The sequence below is a fragment of the Vanessa cardui genome, chromosome Z, assembly GCF_905220365.1.
Source record: "Vanessa cardui chromosome Z, ilVanCard2.1, whole genome shotgun sequence".
In the NCBI taxonomy this organism is placed as follows: Eukaryota; Metazoa; Arthropoda; class Insecta; order Lepidoptera; family Nymphalidae; genus Vanessa; species Vanessa cardui.
In genome coordinates this window covers 13,747,441-13,773,220 of record NC_061154.1, presented here as the reverse complement: position 1 = coordinate 13,773,220, position 25,780 = coordinate 13,747,441, and the positions used below count along the sequence as shown (strand labels likewise).

Below are 25,780 nucleotides of genomic sequence, written 5' to 3'. Positions count from 1 at the left end.
GCCTCGTCTAGCACAGCCATTCTCTTAGATTTCCCTAATATGTTATCGTACAGTGTCCCTTTAGGTATTCCATAGTGCGTGGCGGCTTGCGTAAACCTCATTCGCTGCGTGACGACCGCCTGTATCGCTTCTTGGAGTTGACTCTGCGTCCATGTGGGAGCTTTCAGCTTGAGTGTATGACCGTGGAATTCTGATTGACAGATAAAAGCAAGAACGCTACGTATAAACAAACTATCTATAATCCGTACCAATAAAGAGACTCCTCGTAAGATAAATAGTTGTAACAAAGCTCCATAGATATCTATTATTAGGTTTCACAAAATGAATTTACGTTCACGTGAGAAATTTGAACATTGTAGTAATGTTTGTCCATCGGGGCGCGGGGGAGGGGGAGGTATCGTTGTGTATTATAAACAATAAAATAGCTGTGTAATAAAACTACAATATAATTAATGGTTTTTACAATTGCAAGCGATGAAATTGCGGCATATGTTCTCTAGATTACTACCCGGAATAGTATCATTTTAAACAATAAAGAATTGACGCTGTAAATAATGGGAGTCATAGTTTTCCTAGACAGAATTTTCTCACGCCCCGACTGACGGTACTTTAGTTGTTACTTGTATGTGAATAATGTTACTACATTATTTGTACGGATTATGATAATGCAATAGAATAGAAAAATATTACAAAGTGCTACGTGCAAAATAATAAGTTATTGATCACGCAACCGGGATTATACAACTGTTTACAATTGAATAACATTTTTACATAAGAATTGTGAAATAATTTAATAGTATATATTATATTGTAGCACGCATTTAACACTCGTGTGTAAAATACATTCGTTCAAAATAATTAATCTCGATTGCGAGAACACGAACGGAATAAATTATTAAAAACATAAGTGCAGAACGTAATTTTAAAACGAGATAATACCAGAACATTTAACTGACCTGCAATCGAAGATGTCGAAGCGCCGAGCCAAGCGTGAGAGTTCTCAAGCAACTTTGCCTGTTGACAAAAAACAATTTGTTAATTACATTATAGATAAAATCAGACTAGGAGATCTTGTATGTTGTGATTGGCAACATTCCGATAATATGTATATGGTAACGATTGTTTGCTTCATACAAATATGTACATTTAATTTAAATTATGTTAATTTAAAAATTAATTCAATGACGTTTTCTTAATAAATTTAAATTAAATCGAAATTAAAAACGACATCATATGATAAATTTTAAACAAACATATGCCAGTTGTTGCAAATGTCAGGAGCAAATGCGCAAGCTTTTCGTAATTTTTAGGTAAACATTTAAATTTCGCTGATGAAGGTAACCGCAGAGCATTTTTAAATACGTCCACACTGTCATTTTTGTACGATGCAATGTGTCACTGACGCTGCCGGGTTATTCCCGAAAAAAGCGACATCTTGTGGCGTATCAACAAAACATTTTGACATTACAAATTCCATGATAGTAGTTCACATGAATGTTGATGCGAGCGAAATAATTGTAAACATAGTATAGGTACGATGTTTGATGTACACGGCCTGCAGTTACCGAAAAATTACCTTGTGCTTCCGTGGAATCGACTCCGACAGGGGTAATATCGTTTATATTTACATAATTCAGCACATGCCGTGGTATTGATATTATATTTAGGTATAAATTGTTTGCCCGCGCGTACCTAATAATATTATGGGCAAGTCGCTCGCGCGGCGCGTTCATAAATCTATTTTATCGTACGCGAGCAATAAATTTTATTTTGGGATCTTTAATTCTTTGTTATTGAATTGGATTTTAGTGTTTTATTCGGGTAAACAAACAATACATCGGAACGTTTCAACCGGTACTTAGGGCACGTGCGCACGATCGCGACTCGCCGCGCGGCTCGGCGTCGCGCGTCAACTTAATACAATCTTTTATTTGTAGATTCTATTGTTACTCATTTACAGCTGCCCATTACAAGGCGCTTTTGTCTGCATTCACAATTAAAACTTCGATAATGTTTAGTTGTAGCGAGGCACAAAGAATGCCGCTCTTTGCGAAGGCGATTTACTGTTTCAATGTAAATAAACCCGACGGAGCGATAGGCGGGAATACAGTAGCATTAGATAAAATGTCCGATCGTAAACTTCCTGTTCGAGATCGGGAGGTATAAATTAATGAATCGATCTTTTCATCTCGCCGTTACAAATGCTCTTGCACACTGCGCCGTGGAATGTCTATGAAAATATAGTTGGGAACAAGATGACCTACATTTACATATGTATGCATTGTTCAAGGGAAGTGTATCGATAATAAATCATCAAAAAACTATAAAGCAATCGAAGATTACTTTGAGAAACACAATCCAAAGTAATTATAGGACTTATACCTAATCCAAAACATACTAAAATAAACAAGCAAGAAACTTTTTGTACTACGGATTAATTTACTTGCTTGATGGTCAATATGTCATTTAACACAAATGAAACAAAAGATTCTTCGTGTATATTTGATGTATAATTAATTCGTAAAACTATTTTTTGCGACTATTCCGAATTTTTCCCTCCATAATTTAAAGTGCACTATACAACACCTGGGCTTGGATAAATCCCCTTGATAAAAAAAAGAAAAAATAAACTAGTGTGCAATTCTAGCAGATAAAACCTCCGAAAATAATCCTCGCATAAACGAATGTATCAAATAACATGTACAGGTATGTCTAGTTTAATATTTGCTAACTTTCTAATAGTCAGTAAGAAAGAAACGCTCGAAATAGTTGACGGGGTAAAGGTACTGGGCGCAAGACCCTGAAATTCCTTACAAAGCATAATTAATTAAATAGTGTTTGGATTTGATATAAAAATATAATATTTACGTTTCTTTGTTAATTTGGCAATTTTACACATCACAGCTATAGATATATTTTATATTCCAAGTGCATAACATTTCGATTACGCAATAGTAAATTCACAATTACATAGTTAAAAAATCCATTGGCGATTCTACTAAGGGACATAATTATAGTTAAAACAATATATGTATTAAAAATATTATTATACATTATACTATTCGAATTTCATAGTTAATAAACACTTATTTATAATTGCGTTTTAACTTGGCAGCCTTTAATAATTCGTAAGTCCTGGTCGTTTAGGTTTATTTTGATGACAAAACATTCATACAACAGAGAGGGTTGTTTGCAAATTAGCTTAAAGTGTTTTTGAACTGTAACTTTATAACAATAAGGTTTTAAATACTTTGCATATTATATTGTTTGTATGGTCGACGTATATTTCTAATAGTTCATTTCTATTTCGTGATTATAATTGTTCGATGTGACTGCTACAACGTGTTTAGCTCGACGCAACTTGTATTTTAATTACAATGTCACATTTCTCGAATAAATACATGATATTAGCGTATAATACAAACATCATAATTTATATTGAATTATTTTCATATACATTACGAATATGATATTTATTATATTTCATGACGTGTCTAATTTGATCGCATTTTGCTGATTTGCAATTTATTAGGGCAAGATATTTTCTAAATAAATCATTTGGCTTTTATTTGTGCCAAAAAAGCACAGATTATTATTCATTTGTAATAATGGCAGACGGATTAGTCAGAAAATAGTGTTGCCATGAATAATAATATAATTTAAATATTACGTTCTATTAAGAGTAATATAATAATTTTATTATCACTAAATTGACCTTGTATCACGGATAAATCTTTTACCGAATTAAAAACCGTTGAAGATTTCAATAAAAAACAAAAAAGTATTCCGTATCTAAAAGTTGCTGCTTGTTTGAAAACGTTGCACGATGACATTATATTATGTATGTTTAATTTCAAATAGCCTTAACTTTTAACTGTCCTTTTCTATGCATTTAATTTCCTTAATTATTTATCGTCAAATATATACATATATATGTACACAAAGGTTTACTAATTCTTTCACGTGTTGTATTTCATGAATTAATAAATTAAATTAGTTTTTGATTATGTGTTATTTCTTATCCTGAAAGTATTAGAATACAATAAATGAATTATTCATTATTTTCAGGCGTCAATATTAGCTAGTATAGCTCTCTTCGAGAATTTTCTTTACTTTCTAGTAGGCCAGTGATACAGACACATTAATTGGAGGATTAAGATTTGCATAAATCTTTTCCATGTTTGCAGTTATTAATAAAAATTATATTAAAATTAGTATTTTTCAAATATAGAATATTAATTCGGAATCGTCGATTGTAATTTCTCATAACAACATTGATGGTCTGATATACTAAGCGGTTCGTAGAGTAAGGTCATAAGGTGACCGCTGACTACATCGGCATAAATTGATCTCAATTCGAATTAATAATATTTCCTCTTGATATTTTAATTAATACAATGCTGTGGTCAGTGTTGACTGATATTAATTCTAGATATAACTAACTAGAACATGAAATTCGTGCATGTCACGTCAATTGACTAAATCTAAAGTACGAAACTGCGACGCATAGCTTCTTATTTATTAACATACAACCTTATACTAATCGCGCTTCGTTTCATCATTTATTAGATTTAAAAAAAAAACATCGATGACATTTTGCTCTTGAACATTTTGTGTAAAGCGATCTCAATACTGTCCGATTTCCTAATGCTGTTGTAGACGCTGACGAACGTTCTGTACATACTTGGAAACGTGTCAAAGTAATTTTATATCGATATTGGTTTTAATTATTATGTTAAATGTAATAAATTTTTTGCAATTTATGAGATGTAGAGATATTTTAGATTATAAATATAAAATAATACAATTAATGATAAGTATATTTCAATAGAAGTTAAATTGGAATTTATTTTCAATGACAAAACAGTCTTAATAAGTCGTAATCACAATTCATATGAATATAATATATACATGAATGTTAGAGTTCTTTTTTAATCATATTAGTTGTAAGAAAAATAAATGATAGTTATTTCTTCGAAATATTAGCATTATAATTGTATGTTTATTTACTTTGTCGCCAATTAGTTAAAAAAACGAACATTTTAATCGGTTTGCATAAGGCCGGCGCCAGCCCCCACCACCCACATTATAGAGCCTAACGTCTAAATGATACTCCCCTTATAATAATGGTTTCAACGACCTCTGCAAAGCAATCGACGAACGCTGTACATATAATCAAAATGTGAAAACATACTATAAATGAGCGTTTATCGTTTAATTTTAAATCGAAATTGCTTTATTTTTTTTTAAACGTTCTACGAATACGCTATTTTATGCCAAGACTATATGTATGATGTAACAATTTTCTTCCATTTTTGAAAGTATATTTCTTTTTGTACATATATTGACAAATAAATCATATTTCTGAAGAGTATTCGGTTTCATGATTTATTTAAATATCGTTCCAATTCGCTTATAAATTTTGTATCTGATTAGAAATTGTAAAGACCTTTTAACAACACGTTGTATAACTGTTATTTAGTGGCAAGGTCTGAATTTCATAAACAAGCATTTTAATGAAGACGACCCTTCGGATATATAAGTAAAATTCGGTTAAGTTTCACGAGGTTTTTCCATTGGGTCATCTCTGATCTCCTCTGATCCGAATAAGGATTGTAGTAGTATTATCATTACACCAGCTAAGTGAATTATATAAATGACTATACAGACGAGATTACACAAAGCGGCCGCTAAACATGAGCTTATTAAATAAAGATACATAGTTTTGATAACCGAGAAACGAAGAATGTTGAGAGGCGAATAGCACTGCCGACTTCCCAGTCTCAAATGAGTGTAATAGACCTCTTATTACATTATCCTATTTCAGCGGCTACTGGTCCATGCGAAACTTATTGCGTACGGAGAACGGAACGCCGTAATATACTTCCGTATTACGAAAATTACCATCATGTATGTAGAATTACCATAATACGAATTATTCGCGATAATATTACAAAATTACCGTATAAATAATGACTATATTGAATTCATCATTGAAATCATTAATTTACGGTTGAAACGTGAAAGTCACAGATGACAGCAGATGACAGCGTCGGAATGGAATATAGCCCCGTAACAGATAGCAGGCAGACTCATCGAAGCGTAGTCGTTAATGAATAAAAAGCAACTGAACAGTGAATAGTTATTTAACACGTTCCTTCCATTTCAATAAATCGCACGAGCATTTCAAGAGTCCCACCGTGCAGCCGCAACCGAACAAACAAGTGTTAAGTAGTACCTATAAAAAACGGGGTGGTATTATTATCGATTTCAATTTGTTGAGACACTTAAGCCGTTTCCACATTACGGGTGATTCATTTGTGTTACGAGATGGCGAAGAATGGGGAGGCGAGGATCCACTGCGAAGGATAAAACTAATCACACATCCTCTCGACGGAGGCGGGACGCGGTTGCAGTGACGGCGGGGAGGTTCAAAAGTCATGTCCTGGACGCACGTCTCTTTATTGCCCGAGGGGCGGGCTGAGGTCGCATGGAATAGTTACTAGTCGTAACAAATCGATTTCTCACGTTTATTATATTTCAATTTAATCATTGTCGTTTGACGTTTTTTCCTTATGAATAAAACTATAAATGGAATCGTTTGTTTAATTAAAAATAAAATTTATGACATTGAAAGGAACGAATGTATATGTAGCAGCGTAGCGTCGGACGCGGCGAGACCGCGACGCTGCCCGCTGCCGCCCACAGTGCGGCCGCACGTCGCCGCACCGCCTGTGCATTATCCATTTCCACATTACTGTCTTTTTGTTCCACGTTTGATTGTTTAAGCGTGCGTCGATGTGGTACCCAATGGTTATTTTTTTTTTCTATAGCGCTTTCACTTGAAATGGCTTCAGTCAATTGTGAAATATGTTGCTCTTATTGTTTCAGAAGAACAATAACTGCCTTCATTTTATATGTTTACAGTGTCTAAAGGCTTGATAGGCACTTTTCTATTCCACCCTCCTATTTGCCATTGTTGCACTGTTTCTAGTGCTATCGCTGTGCCTACGTGGGACACTATTCATGTGTATTTCATTCATTAATAATTTGCTATTTTAATTCTTATTTTATCGTTACCCGTCTAATCATACATGATATTGTAAAGGTAAATAAAAAAAAACCTTCGATTTTTTAGTTTCCATATTTAAATTTAATTTCAACTACAACGGCGATTCTATTGCACCCTGGACATAGTACACTACCGTCGTAAAACTACGTACTAACAAATCAATCTGCAGTGCATGAATAATATAATATACTAAGGAGTATTCCATTCATACTCTTTATGTGTCCACATTTGAGTCAAACCATTATTGATTCATCAACCGAAATGAAAAACTTCCCTTTTTTAAATTTCACAAAGTTAGGATTTTCAAAAACACGATACAGATTATGTATTTTACTCATAAATATGCTGCTATTTGCAATGTCTATTTTAAATATTGAAAAAGGTGAACTTCATTAAAAACTTTTTCAACCACCATTTAATTTATCTAAATTAATATTATAAACGTGAAAGTAGCTCTGTATGTCTGTCACTCTTTCACGACCAAACCGCAGTACCGAACTTTATGAAACTTGTTGAAATTTGAACCAAGAAAGGACATAGGTTTCTTATTGCCTAACACATGACAAAAAACACTCTAATTGCTAGCGACGCCGCGGGTCACTGCTAGTCTTGAGTAAAATATTTTTGAGTTGATAGTAATGCTCTATCGAAATATTTTTTTTCTGTAATAGCTTCTAAAGGAGATTCCAGGTGAACTATGATAACACATAATTCTACAACATTAACTTTGGAACATATCTACAATTAAACATAACAATAAACAATACAGGTAGTCTGGTTACCGACGCTTATAGACGTACTTAATGCCGCGCTTTGTCTCCTTGTATAACTATTAAACTAATCTTGTTTAGGACAATTCGTATTGTCTACTTATATACCATTATGATTGTGTATAGTTATGATATTATATAGCTCACTTAAATAAGAACATAACAATCATAACCAAAAGAAATTAAATATAGCTGCTGCGTTGCGATTCTGTAAGAAATTTGTATTTCTCTCGTGTGTGAAGTATTGACAATTGTCTTACGATTATACGCCCTTTTAATTCGTATAAGTAAAAGAAAAATATAACATAGTCGCATTTGAAATTTCAGATCGAGTTCTGCGGTGAGTTTTGAGTTTCTTCTTACAGAATAGTTCTACCGATTATGGCGAGAAAACGGTGGCATGAATTCTTTTATTATTGAAGTTACTTAAACTATTTGAGTCCAGTTATTTTTGTGACATTATTATGATATAAATCTTCGCAGTACTTTCATCGCGAGAACTAATGGCTAATATAAGAATTAACCGTAAAATTTAAGAAAATTACGGCCGTGCCAATATATACTCAATGCATGTGACCATCGAAATACAGAATTACAAAATCCCGTTTGCCATAAGAAAAAAGTTCTTACATCATATTTAAAAATGTTAACTTTAGTATTGCCAGACTTAAATTAATGTTTGTCAAGTATTATAATACAAAATGTGTTATTTAACATTTAATGGCGAGTTATTACACCTAAGTGGTATTTATTCGTTTATTATGTTCTTTGGAAAATAACGCAATGTAAGCACAGATAATTTTCCACGGTCACTGTTGTATTTATCGAATGTTTTATTCCACTGGATGTGCTATTATGTGTCCTGCTTCATTACGAAATAACGTTATAAATGCAACCGTTGTTTTGCTATAAGATACATTTATAATTTAAAACATGATATTAAATTCAAGTTGTGGTTTACAACGATTCGGGAGTATTGTTTAAATTTTTAACTAGCAACCCTGTTCCTTGTGTTTGCTCGTATAATATTCAAAATTAGTTACGTCTTTTGAGTCATTAATGTATAATTAATAATTTTTAAATAAGGTTATGTCAATGTCATATACATAAGAAAACACATAAACTTAAGTGTTAATTAATAAATATTAATATTCTTTCCTTTTATATACACAAATATAATTAATTATACGTACTTATTAAAACAAACAATGTTATTCTTAGTTTAAGTTGCTCATAAAGGTGATAATTGAAATAATATCCCATTATATCTAGATAAAAACGTTATATAGTTTATAAGTAAAATAAATAGTAGAGTAATACAAATAAGTAATTTAAATTATCAAAAAAGTAGTAAATGAATTATGATTATTCGATAACCCGTTATAACTACTTAGCATGTTGTACAAAATTCGGCACGAACAAAACGAATAATTATTGATACTTAAATGTCGTAAATAAGCAAATGTTTTAAGTAAACCATATACGGGTCTCCGTTCTGGTGAAAGCTAGCACGCGTGTTTTTAGACGAGAAGTTTACGAAACAACACACTGTTGGGCACACAAAAGTTTTAATTCTTCGCATTAATTACAGCGCTGTCGTATCTGCAAAGTCAAATATTAGTGAGCGCTGGTACTTATGCAAAACGAGTAAGATTTTATTTAACTTCGGCGTAGTTTTGGCGCTGGTGACGATGTAAGCAAGACAAACATGTTAATTATCACCCCGGTCTCCTCTCGGCCCCTCCACCGCCCCCGAACGGTCCCCCGACACCCTAACACTCCCAATTATTACGGCAGCGACCGGGCGCAATGACTGAATTATTTACTGCCAACTTTGTCGAACATTTGTTTTTAATTTAAAACGACTTTTATACCTACGTAGAAATTATAACAGAGATATATTATGCATTGCGAAGGCTGAACCTGGCATGATGTGGATAGAACGAACTGAATAAGTAATGTACAAGTTCCGTATTATGTCCCGTATGAAATATTTATACAGCGCTCTTTATTTCGGCACCCGTATGGGAAAACTTGCCGTTCACAAATTATTTAGTTATGTTGACATCGTGTGATCGTTACACATTAAACGGTCGCAGGACGAGCGAGTAAATAACTGCTGGTTGCGTTCCTTAGCACGCAATTTGCACGCTCGTAGAAATTATAAATTATTAATACAGAAGAAACATGTATATTTCATTATTTATACGAGTTTCTAATAATATGTTATAATTGTGTCATGTATACGCCTTTCCAGTGGTGAATGGAAAATCATTGGAAAATAGAAATCTTCAGAGCGGGCGGCGCTTATCGCAACGCAGAAGCAAAGTCGCGGTCCGCGTAGGAAGGTCGCGTTCATTATGCACAACGCGACTACGTAACGTACGAATCGCAGCTACCAATTTGTTCATAATTCCCCCGAGGTACACGCATTAGTGATTTACGTTTAGTCAGGTACTTTCGATGTGGTCGTCGCAAATATGCAGGTGAAACAAAGCCTGGCGATAGACCATGAATACGGAAAGGTAGAGCGGCTATGAATGCTGTGATGTGACTCATTTGTCTAATTCAGAGAACAAGTTAACAGTAGCGAGCTTCATTAGCCTCTAGTTTCGCGTCGTTAATGATATTTATAGTTTTTATGTATACTAAATAAGTACACGAGGGATTGAATATGTGTATTCTTTTGTTAAACTTTATAAACAAATTATTATTCATAGTATTGTAAGACACATTAGAGCAAGATATTATATTTTATTATTTTCGAATAGAATAGCAATATTATTATAAAATACAAAGAATTTATTAATTTGTTTTAAAATATAAGAAAACGTAGCTTCATGAAAACAACAGTGAGTCACGGCCGCATTTATTAGTACAAAATTAAACGATAACACAATTACTAACAGTCCACATATACCTACGTAACAGCCGAGAAAATTTTCGCCCGCATCTGTTTATAATTAATTTAGAACATTAATACTGCATTTTACGACTCAATGTCTATTGTTTTGTTTTCATATATACGCTTTGAGCATAGCGTGCTATTATGTTTTGTTAAATTAAAATCGGCGCTCCGCTATTCCCATATTCCTTGAGAAAATGGCGGGCGGGCTCATCATTTCTTCGTAATCAAATGTAAACATAATAAGTATTCGCTATAATACATTTCGTTTCATATTTCGAAACCTCAGAATAATTTAAAATAATTCGCTAACCCAATTTTGTACTGTAGTAGTTATAAAAAATACTCACGTAGCTGCCACTTAACTAAAACTAAAAGTACAGTTTAAAAATAATTACGAGCACAGTATATTGCAAGAAACATTTACAAATAGTAGAATATGATTTTAATACCGGCATGCAAAGCGTATCGGAAAAGTTTCAAAATACTTCGCAAACTTTCCGAGCGCGGACCCGTTTAAACGTTTTTAATAAACGAATGGCTGTTCCCGTTTTCAAAATAATTTTTGACGTATGTTCTTATTCAAACTACGCTCCGTTATGGGATATTATAATATTGTAATTATCGAGCAGTGACGCAGGCTAACTGTTTTCGCAGCCTAACAAGTTGTCAGCGTTTAATGCGAGCTGTCCTTCAAAACGTAATTGGAAGGGGTAAAATAAAAATAGAATTAAAAAGTGAACAACGGAACGCGCTAAAGTTTAAGCGGCAACTAATTAAAAAACAAAACGAAAAAGAAGCGTACTTCAGCGCGGGGAAACTGGCTTTCCCGAATTAAAACTCGTTCTTTTTCGCGCGCTTTCCCTTTCGTCCAGCTAATGAGGGTTAAGGACCTTCGTGTGTTGACGCCATTTTGTTCTATTTACAAATCCGTTCGCGTATTGTTGAGCCTGCGGGTGCAGCGATTTTTTTTTGTCACAGGCGTGTTTTACAGGGCCCCGCATTTATTAAATATTCTATTAATCGTCCCAGTCATAGCTTCATAGCCCTAATCATTGATCTGAAATCAATTATCTTTGTGGCATAGGTTAAAAATAGGTATTTTATAATATATTTAAGATTTAAGAACGTATGCTTGGAAAGTCCTTTGACTGAAAACTTTCTTTTCGAATACGTGCACACAAATGTATGTGTATGTTTGTTCTGAAACTGTCAGGAAAATAATTTGAAAGTGGTATGTTAATCGGATTGTCAGTTACGGGTGGATCTGTAGGAAAAAAATGAAACAAAAGTTATCCCTTTAATACGATCCTAAAAGCCATAGTTATAAATGCGTTATTTATTTTATTTTTTTATCATAATTTACTTCTGAAATTTAAATAAATATTTATTACTTAACGTCGTCTATTAGCATTCAACTGACTGTAGAGTTTTGTGTTCCCCCCTTCATAAATGTCTTTGTCACAGAACTTAGCGTTACTGTATTTAAAATGACTTTCGGATAACCCTCAAAATCGTGATACGCTTAAAAAACGAAAACAGGAAAATTTAAGGGTACCGACGCAAATATTACTTTACGGGAAACTGCGTTTTTGTGATATTATGGTAGGCTTTTAAAAATTCCTTTTCTAATTTTGTGAGACAAACGTCAAAGGTGCCGGCGCTTATGAAAGTGAGCGTATATTGTCTCACGTGACCCTTAAAAAAGGAAGCAATTTTCACATAAATTGAAAAATTTTCTATTTAAAAAAATGCAGGTGTGAGTTAAAATGTTCTAAATTTTGCCTTTACAAAGCGTAAAAAATAAAGTGCATTTCAATCTATCCAAAGGATTGCACATGTGTACTGGCTGTTTTTATTTGTTGTCTGCAGAATTATTCATAATAACGGATTGAATATCGAATTCAGTTTAATGGAAACATATTTAAGTGTTCTTTATTTGAAATCATGTGTTACATGCATAATATGTTCTAAAGTTATGAGTGACAAAAGCTAATTTCAGCTGAAAATGTTATCACATCTTATATGTACGTACCTATTTTATCAAAAGGATAAATTATATTAAGAGTATAATAATAATATCGATATAGGAACAATGTGAAAAAAATAATAATTAGAAAACCTAATTGCTTTAACCTTAATACAAATCTTAGCATTACAATCAATCTTAAATTTGATGTATTTAATAACTAGTGTTATACATACATTTATTGTGCTATCCATTAAGTGTACAAAATAAATCGACTGGACTTTTGTATAACGTAATGTTCTTATAAACATGAGGTACAGAGTTATTTTGAAATATTTATCATGGACATGAAATAAATCTTCATCATCAAAATGTATATCCAACGATTACCATTGAATTACCGTCGTCTGTCACGGTACAGTAAGTTCTAGAAATATCTTAGAATCACCCTTTCTGGAACTCGGGAAACCTAAATGACACTAAGGCTTTTCGATATGGCTTTAATCAGGCACTAGTAAAAACTTGAGCTTTATTTTGATACTAAATGCACAATAAACTAGTCATTAAATATGTAAAAAATCTTTGCGCGTTTATAACTAGCTAAGCATCCTCGTAATCATCTTATTATATTTAAACAGTCGGAGTGTAGCGAATACATTCGTGCTAAAGTGTTCAAAACGTATGTCTTCGCGTTGCTTTAAGACACGGTGTGAGCGCAGCGCGACGATCGTCTCAACAATGTTCTTGTTTACACTCCGCCCTCCTTCCTTTGAACCCATGTGGCCCGAGGAAACGCGGTGTAAACAAAACTTTCTCGTAATGTTTAATTAAATTAATCAGTCGGTTGATTAGTCGATGGTCCGGTAAACACGCACGCTTTGATCTCCCACAATTGTTGTGTTTAGCGGCGCCCGCGCCAGCGTTTACTTTGCGAGACAAAAGTTATCAATTATATTAATGGTGCCCATTTTGTTGCTCCGAATTTTTTCTTTCATTATCATTTTATGATAATATAAACAAAATATTTTTTTTAGTACAAAATGTATTTTAGTAAAATTTTTCTATGTTTTTTTTTTATTAAATATAATGACATATTAAACATATTAAATACAATTACAAAAAAAAAACTTATCGAAATGATATCAAAGGAACGGCGAAAGTATTACGAAAGACGTTGGTAACGTAACTAACCTCTTTGTTGAAACTCTATCTAACAACTTTATAATAAAAATGTGAAATCTTTTATCTTTCGTATAGATACGGACTAACAATAGCATTGTTTAGCTAAAACATAATACTTATTGTAGGTGTTGCTCGCGTGCGGCCGACAGACCGACAGACGTGGCGCCTCGGATCTTTAATGTCCGCTAATAATAAATTTTGTTTAACATATAACTGTTGGACGGCGAAACAAATGCGAGGACGACGTACTGAAAACGTCAATTTGAGATGAAAGTCCCACTCGATAGTATTCTTTTTATATCTGACTAATTTGTAATCGCTGTGAGCTATACTCGTTTCTTTGGATGTGTTACTAATGATATTCACATTCTACGTTACATTTTTAATAATATTAATATAGGTTATAGAAAAAAACAGCGACATAAATTATAGAAAGCGCAGTCGTCGCCAGTTCTAATTTAGAAAATTACATTTAGTATTTTGACGAATAAGTCAAAGTCTTCTCTCAAATATGTCCATGTAGAATTATTCAATAATTTGATAGTTATGTAAAGCGCATATCAAAATAGGTAAAACGTTGATAGTTATTATAATCGTAATTGGCATCTCTATATAATATAGTTGATTAATAAATGCCACTTTTGAGGGCTAACGGATAGGACTCAATTGCAATGCAAGATGTCTCAAGTATTGTCGATTCAATTTGAATTCAAATTGAAAATATACTTTATTCAAACTTTTACAAGCACTCTTGCGTTATCAATGTCGACAGACGATATCAATTTCAATCTAGTAGCTAACTTTAAAATCATTTATCAAAACGGCAAAGTACAGTCGTGCTGCAATTCGTTTTGACGTTATATTTGATTAAGTTAAATGCTAATGCAATTTGCAACGAATCGAATGTGTTTAATATATATAGTATACGGTTAGATTCAAACGAATATATAGCTGTGGGGTGTGTTTTAAAATGCATCGGTTAATAATTTCATTTTTATTTTATTAACCAAGATTTTAGACTTCAGAGCTTTATTTGGATGCATAATTCAATTATTGAGGTTGCTCACTTGTTTCGTAGATAGCATTGGCGTGTTCGGCGAATTGTAATTAGTTCGATATCCGTTCCACACTTATATTTGTTAAAGGCGCAATTTTGGTCACAATACCAAGTACCATTTTGTTTGTCCATTTAATTCCGTGAAATCATTAATTCTGCTGTATTGAATAATTTAAGCGAAATAAGTTCACTCATTCGAACTGTTACTTCAAATATCGAGAACATTTGAAGCCGAGTCGTTAAATGTTTTGTAGGTTGGCAATATTTTTATTTATGCGCTAATAAACTTTTGTCGTAATGTAACGATAATTGTCATTTACATCTTATAGTATAATGGTTCATAGAATAATCCTAGCTATTTATTGTTTAATATTGAGTGTTACATTTATATTATTTATCGAGGAATGCTCGACGGATGTTAGTCATTTGACAACGTGATCTCTACGTGTACGTTTCGTGATTAGAATAATTAAATTCACGAAATGACGAAACTGTAAAACGCTCGCTATATTATTATATCATTAATAAAAATTTCACGAAAACACCCGAATTTTATTTGAAGTAAGGTTTTGATACATTGGTTTAGAAATGTTCGAGATGGTCCAGTGGTTATAATGCGTACACCTTAACCGATGACTGCGGGTTCATACCCAAGAAAGCACTTCTGAATTTTCACGTTCTTAATTTGTGTTTATGATTCATCTCGTCCTTGGCGGTGACAGAATTCATCGTGAGGAAAACTGTGTCGAATTTCAATGAAATTCTGCCACATGTGAATCCACTACCTACATTGAAATAGCGTTGTTCATTATGCTCCTAATCCTATCTTAGGTCTTAGCCCAGGAGTAGAAAATTAACACGCTGTTGATATAAATCATTCATTAAATATATGCAAAAATTAGAAAGTTAAATAATCGGTATAACGTACGAAACAATAACACACATTGGCATTAAGCGTTTAATGGTTTTCTTTAAAAAACAAACGAACAAAGGCAGGAAACGTCAGAAGAAAACGGTATTTTTGTTCGGAATGCCGCCGCCATCGAATGCAACGTTTTATTGCATATTAGACGTATTTATAAACCGATTGCAACACCCCCTCTACCCCCTTCCACCCTACCCGATACAAGGTTCCAGTACGCAATCTAATTCCATGACCCAATAGTACATTGATTGATCAAAATTTCAATGGAAAATGACTGGATGGTAACTAACGAGTTCAGATTCCGATATTAAATATACCTATTTTGTAATTAAAGAACTTACCTGTAAGGATAGTTCGATGAAATATTATATAGATGAAAAAAATGGGTCATTGATTCTTTGATTGTTCAAGATTAGTCAGTCAGATCAGCCAGTGTGGTCACTTTACATTTATTATTATAACATGAAGATTTAAATGGGCTTGTTAGAATAAAAAAGTATATTTAGATTTGATTGATCCAGCTTAAATACTTGTCAGTAAAAGACTGTCAAAACAGGCAGTAGAATAAAAAATATAGCGTAACATTAATTGCCCTATTCAGTTTAAAACATATCCGTTCGTATATCGAAGAGTTTCGTATCGTTTATTTCAACTTTGTTCAAATTGACCGAAACGTTTGTCGTTCCTATTTTTGTAGCATTATGTATCTACAGCGATCAGCCGCCTGTGAAATTGCTAACAACGAATAATACGGAGATAGCAGATCGTGTAACAATGCCTCGTATTTGCGTAAGTGGTTCTCGTCAACAACTTAGCTTGCCACTTGATTTTTCTAACTTTATTCCGACTCAAAGGAAATGTTTTGCGAGCGTCCTCCGTCTTAAGATGAAATATGCAGCGGTCCGACGCAAGATGGACTATTTTTGCATTCGATAATGCCGCTTTTTAAACTAATATTCTCTTGGAAATTAAACGTTTTCGTTGCAGAATAATATTCATTGTGACATTGTTGACAGTGCTTTATGATGACGATTTTTTTAAAGTAAAAAACTTAAAGAGTAATAGTCGATTAAATAAATATTTAGAAGTTGCCAAAAGTGCCAAATAACGGTAAAAAATGAAACAATAAATATTTTAATTGCGTAAAAACATGTTTTAAATTAATTTTTGTTTTAAATCAATTATATATTGTTAGTTTGAATAAAGTCAGTAGCATGAATGACCGAAATGATGATAATAATTCTTTACCTTTTAACTGTTTGATGTGACATTTTTTTAATAGTACAATAATAAATATACATACATATTCTAGTCACAATACTAGTAGTAGTAGTAGTAGACTGTATTGTAACTAGTATTCAAAATAAGCCACTAAGTTTTCATATGGTTCTTCTTTGTCTTATTTTCGAACTGGTAGGAGATTTATGTTTGAGTTACTGTGACAGTACAATTCGAAATAGTTTGTAAAGGTTTCTCATTGATTTTTGTTTTCATTATTTTTAATGTTACAAATCATTTCGTCCTATAGATGAACACGGTCCTTAGTCTAATATATCAATTATATATCCATAAATTCAAATCATTTGTAATAAATACATTGGTAAAAATGTCATATTATTCAATAGCAGATTTTTTCTGATGTTGTTAAGGCTAATACTAAATAATTGTGTTTAACTAAAATAACTTTGTATTTGAAATGTTGTAAAAGAGTAATCACTATTTTTTTTTCACCGGTTCTTGGCAGTTCTTCTTGGTAGAATCTGCATTTCGAACCGGTTGCAACTTTATTTATAATATTTTTTTATATCTATAATAAGTTTTTATAACATTACATAACATAAAGAATGTTACATAAATAAGCCGTTATTTAATATGTAACGATGCAACGACAATAATATAATTAATATTTAAGGAGACACATATAATAATTCTGTACAAAAGGAAAACAAAATATATTTATTACGTACGGAGAGACGCAGTTCCGCTTGCGACTATACATTCTGTACACATTTTACGCTTTTCTCGTCATAACAGAACAGATATCTTGGTTATTATACTATTTGCATACAGCGGATCCTTCGATATGAGATAATGCGAACATCGGGAAATTCTTGGCAATGTTACTTTTAAGATATTATTGTGTCTGTAATTACAATGATATGTGTTGCATATGAATACACGCTTGTTTTGAAATTGGAACACTGAATACTACATTTATTACATTTATTTAAGAACGTTGTAGGCTTAAGAGATTATTATTGAATATGATGTTATAAAAACGTTTATTTAGGATATGTGGTCGATACGTCTTTTTTAAAGATTTGCATATTTACGATTAAGTTTAGGTTATGCGATTTTAAACGACTAGTAGCAGCTTTGCTCGCGTTTTATGATATTGGTTGTCATGTATCTGTATGTATTTCTTTTGGGGGTTCAAGTTTTTTTTTATATTAAATGTCATTAAATTCAGTTCACCGGTTTGTTCGCAAAAGAGCGACAGAAGAGACAGTCAGAGTTACTTTCACATTTATAATATTAATGTAGATTAATTGTGTCCAAGTGACTATGTTTGGGAGAAACGATGAATTAATAATAATATTATAAATCCTTGCCCCGAAGAAGTGTACGAATGCCCAAAGGCATCAATAACTTGACATTGTTAACGCTGTTTGAAGTAACGTCAGATGGACGTTTAGACTATATTGAAATATCGTCGAAAACACGAGCGTCGAGCACGTATACCTTGTTACGTTTACAATGATACACGTTTCTGTCATCTTGATATATATATATGCGGGATAATGTTCTCTAGTGCCCTCGTTGCACGGCTCACAATCCCGTACACGTCATAAATAAATTTCACCTCAACGATACATCATGAAGAGACGTGAACGAAACCCGCGCTGACCGCTGTTATGAACAATTTCAAACCAATAAATGCTACTGAACAATGAACGGGTCGATCACGAAAAAATCATCTACAAGGCGATCGTGCGCGGGAGTTGCACGAACGTAAACGGTAGTCGTGTTCGCCCGCCCGCGGGGCTGACGCATTGCCTCCTGCCATATGTCACATGATCTCGGCCCGCTACTTTGTTCACCTGAGTTCGGATGCGGATATAATTATACAGGTATATCCTGAGATCAGATAATCACTACTTACTTACTTATAAATCAAAGTACCCCGGCCGCGTCTGTATGTCTGTATGTTCGCGATAACCTCGAAAACTACTGAACGGATTTTCATGCGGTTTTCACGGCAGAAGGATTTATAAGAGTTTTTGTGTATTTAAATTGAAATAGAACGATGATCGTTAAACATGTCGGATAAAAGCAACAAAAAAAAGAAAAACATATTTAAAAAAAATAAAAAAAGGGACGGGTTGACAATATATAGTAATGTCTAGTTCACATATTAAAATATATAACAATTTGTATTTACTATTCATATTTATTTAAAATACTAGTTACGGACACACAAACTGACATGATTTTGGATGTATGAGTAGAATTTAAAAAGAAATATCAAAAGCGACCAGTTGGAGACAATTTAAAGTAACGGCGTAATTAATTTTTGAATGTAATTAATTCGAAGACGTTTACGGTTAATATTAAAATCTTACGCATTTATTTATTGCTGTATACCTATGATGTATAGATTATACAAATATATTTATATGAATTATAAAACAGAAACGAAATTATAGTATTATCTATAATTTCGTTTCTGTTTTATAATTCACTAATATTTTCAATAACACATTTGTTATAATAAACAATAATATATAGCGAATATAAACGAAAGGAATAAATATAAAATACTAGATTATGTTATAAAGGTTCCGCGAGAAACACACAGAGCCGATAAAGCACATAAAAACCACGCCCAATTATGTACTATTAAACAATATAATCCTATCTAGGTCGCGCATGTTATATACAGGGCCTTTGATTGGTGAGCCATTAATTTTCACTGTACACCTACTATCACGGAGGCTGTCCATATAACACGCAACAGGTGGCTCAACGATATTTTAATAAAAAAGTAAAACTTTTTTTATTAAACTAACGACTCGATAGCGATGTGTTCAGTTTACTGTGAAGGCGTACGTTTTATAGACGTTTATTTAAATTGATTTCGTACTTAAACAATGTTGTACTCGTTAAATATTGATTAAACATTTAACGTAAAATGGAACGTGTTATTTGAACGTCTTACGAGACGTTCCGTTTTTCGATATTGATTATTTTAGTTTTTTTTTTAAATGTCTATATATTAATATACAAACAAACATTGCAACTTAATTGTTTGCATTAAATAATTCCTCATGAGGTAATGTATATAATTTATAATGAACTTAATTTCGTACAACCGTCTGCATAAATAACGCGGCAACGAAGCAGCTTTTTATAATATATTAAATGACACGCGTTATTTTAAACGTACCGCGAACGTACAACAAAAAGTACTGAGAGGTCGCATAAAGGCATACGAAATAACTTCGCACCGATGCCCTTACTATAAACACGAATATACCTTCAACAAATTACATGCTTGCATTATATTTCGTACAAAACACAAGGGCTACAATATTTTATAAAATATACAACAGTTTAAATGATAATTTATACGCCATTGTTATTCATTGATGTTATTATATGTATATTTTTCCATTGTTTCAAATCAGAGCATATTTCATGCATTTAAGTGCTAAAAGATCGTGTACAGCGACCAATCGATGCTATATAGCTTTATTGTTACTATTCTAAGCTATGCAATGGAATATTAATATGTGTTTGTCGCTTGAACTATATGCGTACATAGAATACGTTCGTATATTTATTTAAAGAAAATTATTGAAATTTATTGCGTTAATTTAAAATTGAAATTGTATGCATCACGCATTCAATGGATGCAGTGACGTTCATATCTGTGAATGTTTAACATTTCAAATTCAACTCACTATACGAAACTGCCAGCCCTCGTGATAGATCGTTTAAATAAATATAGTTCATACTTTAGTTGTACCTACTCGTTTGGAATATACGGCGACACGCGTAAACACGTACGAAATTATATGTGAAATATTAGAGATGGTATGATAAAAAAATATATATAATTATGTTTAAATACAAAAGAAAAAACCATATAAAATTCCCAGGATGGAAAAAAGGATGTTTACAAATTGCGCCGACCACCCGCGTTTACCTCATTTCGTAAGCGAATGAGTTCCGACAGGAATTTCACGAATTTGTCATTTTGAAGCCAGTTAAAATTTTTTCTTAATTATTTTAATGACGAGTATCCATGACGGTGGTATGAGAAATAAAATAAACATATATTTTTAAACTAAATTTCGTAGAGAATTTAAAATTAATTTTGCAATAAAATAAAAAAACCTGTCAGTCTAGTTAAAAATACGCATTTTGAGAATAGATCCTGAATTCACTAACATAACATTGTACCGCCTACTAAAGCATCGTCGATCGTTGACTCGTAAGCATTTTCATATATCCACGTAAATCGATTTATCTCCTTAATTCATGCATAGCTTTTGATGAACTACAGTCTGAATTTGTTCGTATTGTTTTCTGAGCGTGTGTGAGTACATTCGGCGTGTTAACATAGCACACATGCAATTGCCCGTTATTTATATTTAAGACTCGGAGGAAACCGTGTCGTCGGTATAATGTAAAGACAAATATAGAAGCAGGAGAGACTCGTGGCGAAATGTATTCAATTCATATTCAATTTAAAAAAATATCCTTTAACATTAACGAAACGTGTATTATTCAATTATCATTTAATTATTATCTCTGGAATTACACATGACCTAATTTATTGAGATTTATAATAAAAAATATAGATTTTATCTCTATCAGATATTTGTTACAGGAAAAGAGAAAGGGAGATTATTTTTTTTATGAAGAGTCAAACAAAAATATTCGGAAATGAAAACGATAATTGAAATGGAAATAGTAATTCAATCTTAAGTTATTTATTACAGTTTATATAAGAAAACAAATGTGTTTGCACTTTGCTAGAACAAGGCGTTTACTGTTCAAACTTTCACCTTGATTATTCTTGTATATTTTATAGGTCTCGACAAGAGCCAAGCTGGCTGGTGACTAAGAAGGGTGTATGGGCTCATAATTCAACACTCAACACTAGTAATAGGCTTTCAATAATTCTAGTTATTGGCGTTATATAATTCAATACTGCATCGTGAACTCGATTCCGTGACTGAATAATAAATAAACAATCCATTATTTTAGTTCTTCGTTGACAGAATTTAATTTGTAAGAATCGTATAAATATTTAACAGTACAAAATGATTATCGCTCTTAGCTCGTTTCGCTGTGATTTGTGATTTCATCAATAGTATAATATCACCGATTAGATTTAAAACACGCCCTATGATAGAATGCATTTTAAATATTTCTCTGATATTATTAAAAAATGCAGTTTGTTTTCACCAGAATCTCTGTCATTGGTACAATATCTTTCTCTTTTTTTGTTCATAATTTCGGACATAAAGTGGTAACATATATAGCTCAATGTATTAAATAGTCTTGTAGGCATATATTTTGAATTATGTTTTTTATTATATATGTAGAGGGACAGGCAGGACAGACAGGAAAACGGCTTCGGCTTAATATCCCTAGTAGATACATATAGTGGCTCACTCACTCTTTAAAGAAAAGAACAATACTATACTTAGTATTGTACCTTTACCAGTTAGTATATTATATATAGTTACTATACTCAATATCGTACCATTGCTGATTGGCAATAAAATTGCAGATGAGTGGGTGGTACCACCCAGACGGGCAAAAAGCTCTACCACTAAGTAATTATTATGCCAAAGAAGTTTTAGTTGTAGTATGTTTTCAAGCGAACGTTACGATAAGAATTTTACGTATATGAAATATTTGTTGATCTTTAAAATATATGTACTTAACATATAAGTCACAGTGACTTTTATAAATGTGTATGATAAATGGGAAGAAATAAAAGCTTCCTTCACTTCACTATAAATAATAAGAATTATTTCATGAGTTTGTTACTTAAATTGTCATGCATATACATTGTAATTCGGACAAGCGCTTTTAGCGATATTAGATAATATTTGAATAATCGCATAAAAAAGGACTACGGGGATAGATATATTTTTAGCACATTGGGGCGTGTAGCTTGACTCAATATTGATATTAAAAAACAACTAAATATGAACCTGGTTATAGCTATATATCCATAATATCATATGCTCAATAAAGTAACATCTTTTAATTTCGACGTAGTCGGGTAAAAAACCAATGTCATTGAACTTTATGGAGGAATTAAATAAACAACTGCGCTTGCAACCATTTGCAATCCTAATACACAAAAAAAGTCAATAAATATTTCGGAAAACCGAAAATAGTGTCCATTATAATTTTCGTAATGTCAACACTAATCTTTTATGTTTTCTATTCAAGGCGGAGTTATTAATGGAATATTGGAAAATGGACTTCGTAATACTTTGCTGTCAGTTTTTGGTTTTCCCGAAAGAGCGGACGGCGTTTTATTTCCTTTTAGGATTTACCTATAATTGATGAAAAAATGTCATAGTTCTTTGTACCGTTTTGTGCAGGGCCAGAGGGGGCGGGAGACGAATTCGTAGAGGCAAGCTCTATCACAAAACTTTTCCATATTCATTACTCAATTAATTCGGCAACAGTATTTTCTAAAACTTCATATGCAATTTTAAATTTCGATATGATTTTTAGAGTATCAAATATTTAATACAATGGAAAACATATTTAAAAAAAAAAAAATTGAAGCGTATCGAATGGAAATAATTGAAAACGCGGCCGAATGATATTTAGATATTATTCTGAGAAGTACCTTTAAATAATCCGTAATTAATAAATTTAACGAACTTTTTACTTTGAAACAATTTGAACAGAAAAATACACTCGTTAAAGAGATATAAAATTCCATTTCTTTCTTTACATTCTTTAACAGAACGAGCTACCGGGCGTGACGTCACTGTATAATTTACAACAATAACGTATTATTATAATAAAACAAAGCTCTAACGGAATATCTTAATAGATGTTCGTCCACCACGGCGAACGAAAGCCTAATTGTCGGTTGTAAATATCGTACCAATAAATATCTAATTTGTAACACATATGTACATTTACACACACACACACAAACATACATACAAAACTCTTTGTTTTTCCATTTAAAGTATAATAGAACATTAATATTAATTCAATAAGTATTTTATGAGCATTTAGATAACAAAATTTTCGTTGTTTTTGAAAAGATTATGGTATATGTTTTTACACATTTGCTTGTGTATGTTAATGAAATTTCATTAATTCGTATTCGTTTGTTTTATTAAGTTACTTTTAATCACAAAGATCTGTTGAAGATGTGTGCACACACACACACTGTCTTGATACTGTCACTGTATTGTTATACTGTATGTGATTTCATATCGGGTCTCAAAGATAGCAAATACTTATATTAACCTAAATTCATCATCGTAAATAATTTTATTTATATTAATTGTAACAAAAATTCTGCGTCAATCCGAGAAATAAATTTCCGCTGAGGGAGGTTTTAATCCGATGGGGAAAAGCGTTACTAGCCGTAGAGCAGCGTAGAAGATATACTAAAAACGTTGAAGTATAATTTTCACACCTCATCGAAATGAATGACGTCACTGTATGAAAATGGCTTAGAACAACATTTCGGAATGTTTCATATTTACTTCTATATACAAAATAATACGACCGCAAATTCAGCGACCGTGATTCGCGTAACCTATTTTAAAATCTTAACAGGAAACAATAAAAAAGGAATCAAACCCTTTATAAATTAATATGTAGTCAGTAACCGGAGCACGCGTTAGCGTACTACTTCGAATCGGGGCTATTGGATTACAGGCAACGATAAATAAAGACTAAAATAATGTTTTATATGTAAATACGGGGTATTGTTACAGTAACGAGGCTTGCTAAATCACAATATGAGTTTGATTTATATCTCAACGCTCCGCTTACCGCCTCCATGGGAGGGCTATAAAAATCCTGCCGAAATGCAAAGAGTACGGAATCGACGGTCGTAGCAGACTAACATAAACATAGTTTTACCAAAACGGTACGTATTTCGATTGTGTTAGGGGTGCGATTCGAAAATCAACCCGCATTCTCTGACCTGTTGCGAGGTGTACTTCTCTTAATTGGTCACTTTAAGCCGTAAAGAAACACGTAATTCATAAAATTCCAACGCGTAACGCGTAATCCGAGCGTCGAAGCAGTAAAGCCATTTACAACCATTTAGTCATTATGAGTAATCGTTTTTAAATCAGGTATTATTTGCGGCTAAGGTTTTACGGATTTAAGTCATTTAAAGCTGTCTCCTCTTTACTTTAATTTAACTCCAATTATATTACCTTGTCGCATTATTATGACGAATATAAGCTGGATATAAATATAGAAACGCAACACTGAGTTACAATGACCTTTTTATTAATTTATTCGAATAGGGAAGACTTTTGTTGTAAAATGCAGATAAAGTGTCACGTGGATATCAATGTCTCATTACATATTATAATGGTAGCGCTTATATCTGATGTTTATCGATATACATTTTGTATGAAAAGTATTCGCATCGAAGGGTTTGTGCAACGTTTTATACCTATCTATTACATAGAACTACTTATTTAAAAATACAGTTTTGATGGATTGATAGATATATAAATTGACCTACGAAACTGAATAACAACTCAAAAATCTCAAACCCACCGCAATAATTGTATTCCCAGTACGTTCCCAGATAATTTTCGATATATTAACTTTTTCTTACTATCACATCCATTCGTGGAACTTCAATTATAATTT

General features: G+C 32.4%; 1 protein-coding gene across 3 annotated transcripts in view; it reads right to left on the bottom strand.

The window, feature by feature from the left end:
• Positions 1–25,780, bottom strand: part of LOC124542846 (protein bric-a-brac 1-like) — a 254,865-nt gene that overhangs the window by 12,711 nt on the left and 216,374 nt on the right. For all 3 annotated transcript variants that reach the window (XM_047120729.1, XM_047120731.1, XM_047120730.1), the window contains exon 2: positions 957–1,014. In XM_047120729.1, coding sequence (XP_046976685.1) covers positions 957–1,014 — 58 coding nt within the window. The remainder of the gene's footprint in view (positions 1–956; positions 1,015–25,780) is intronic.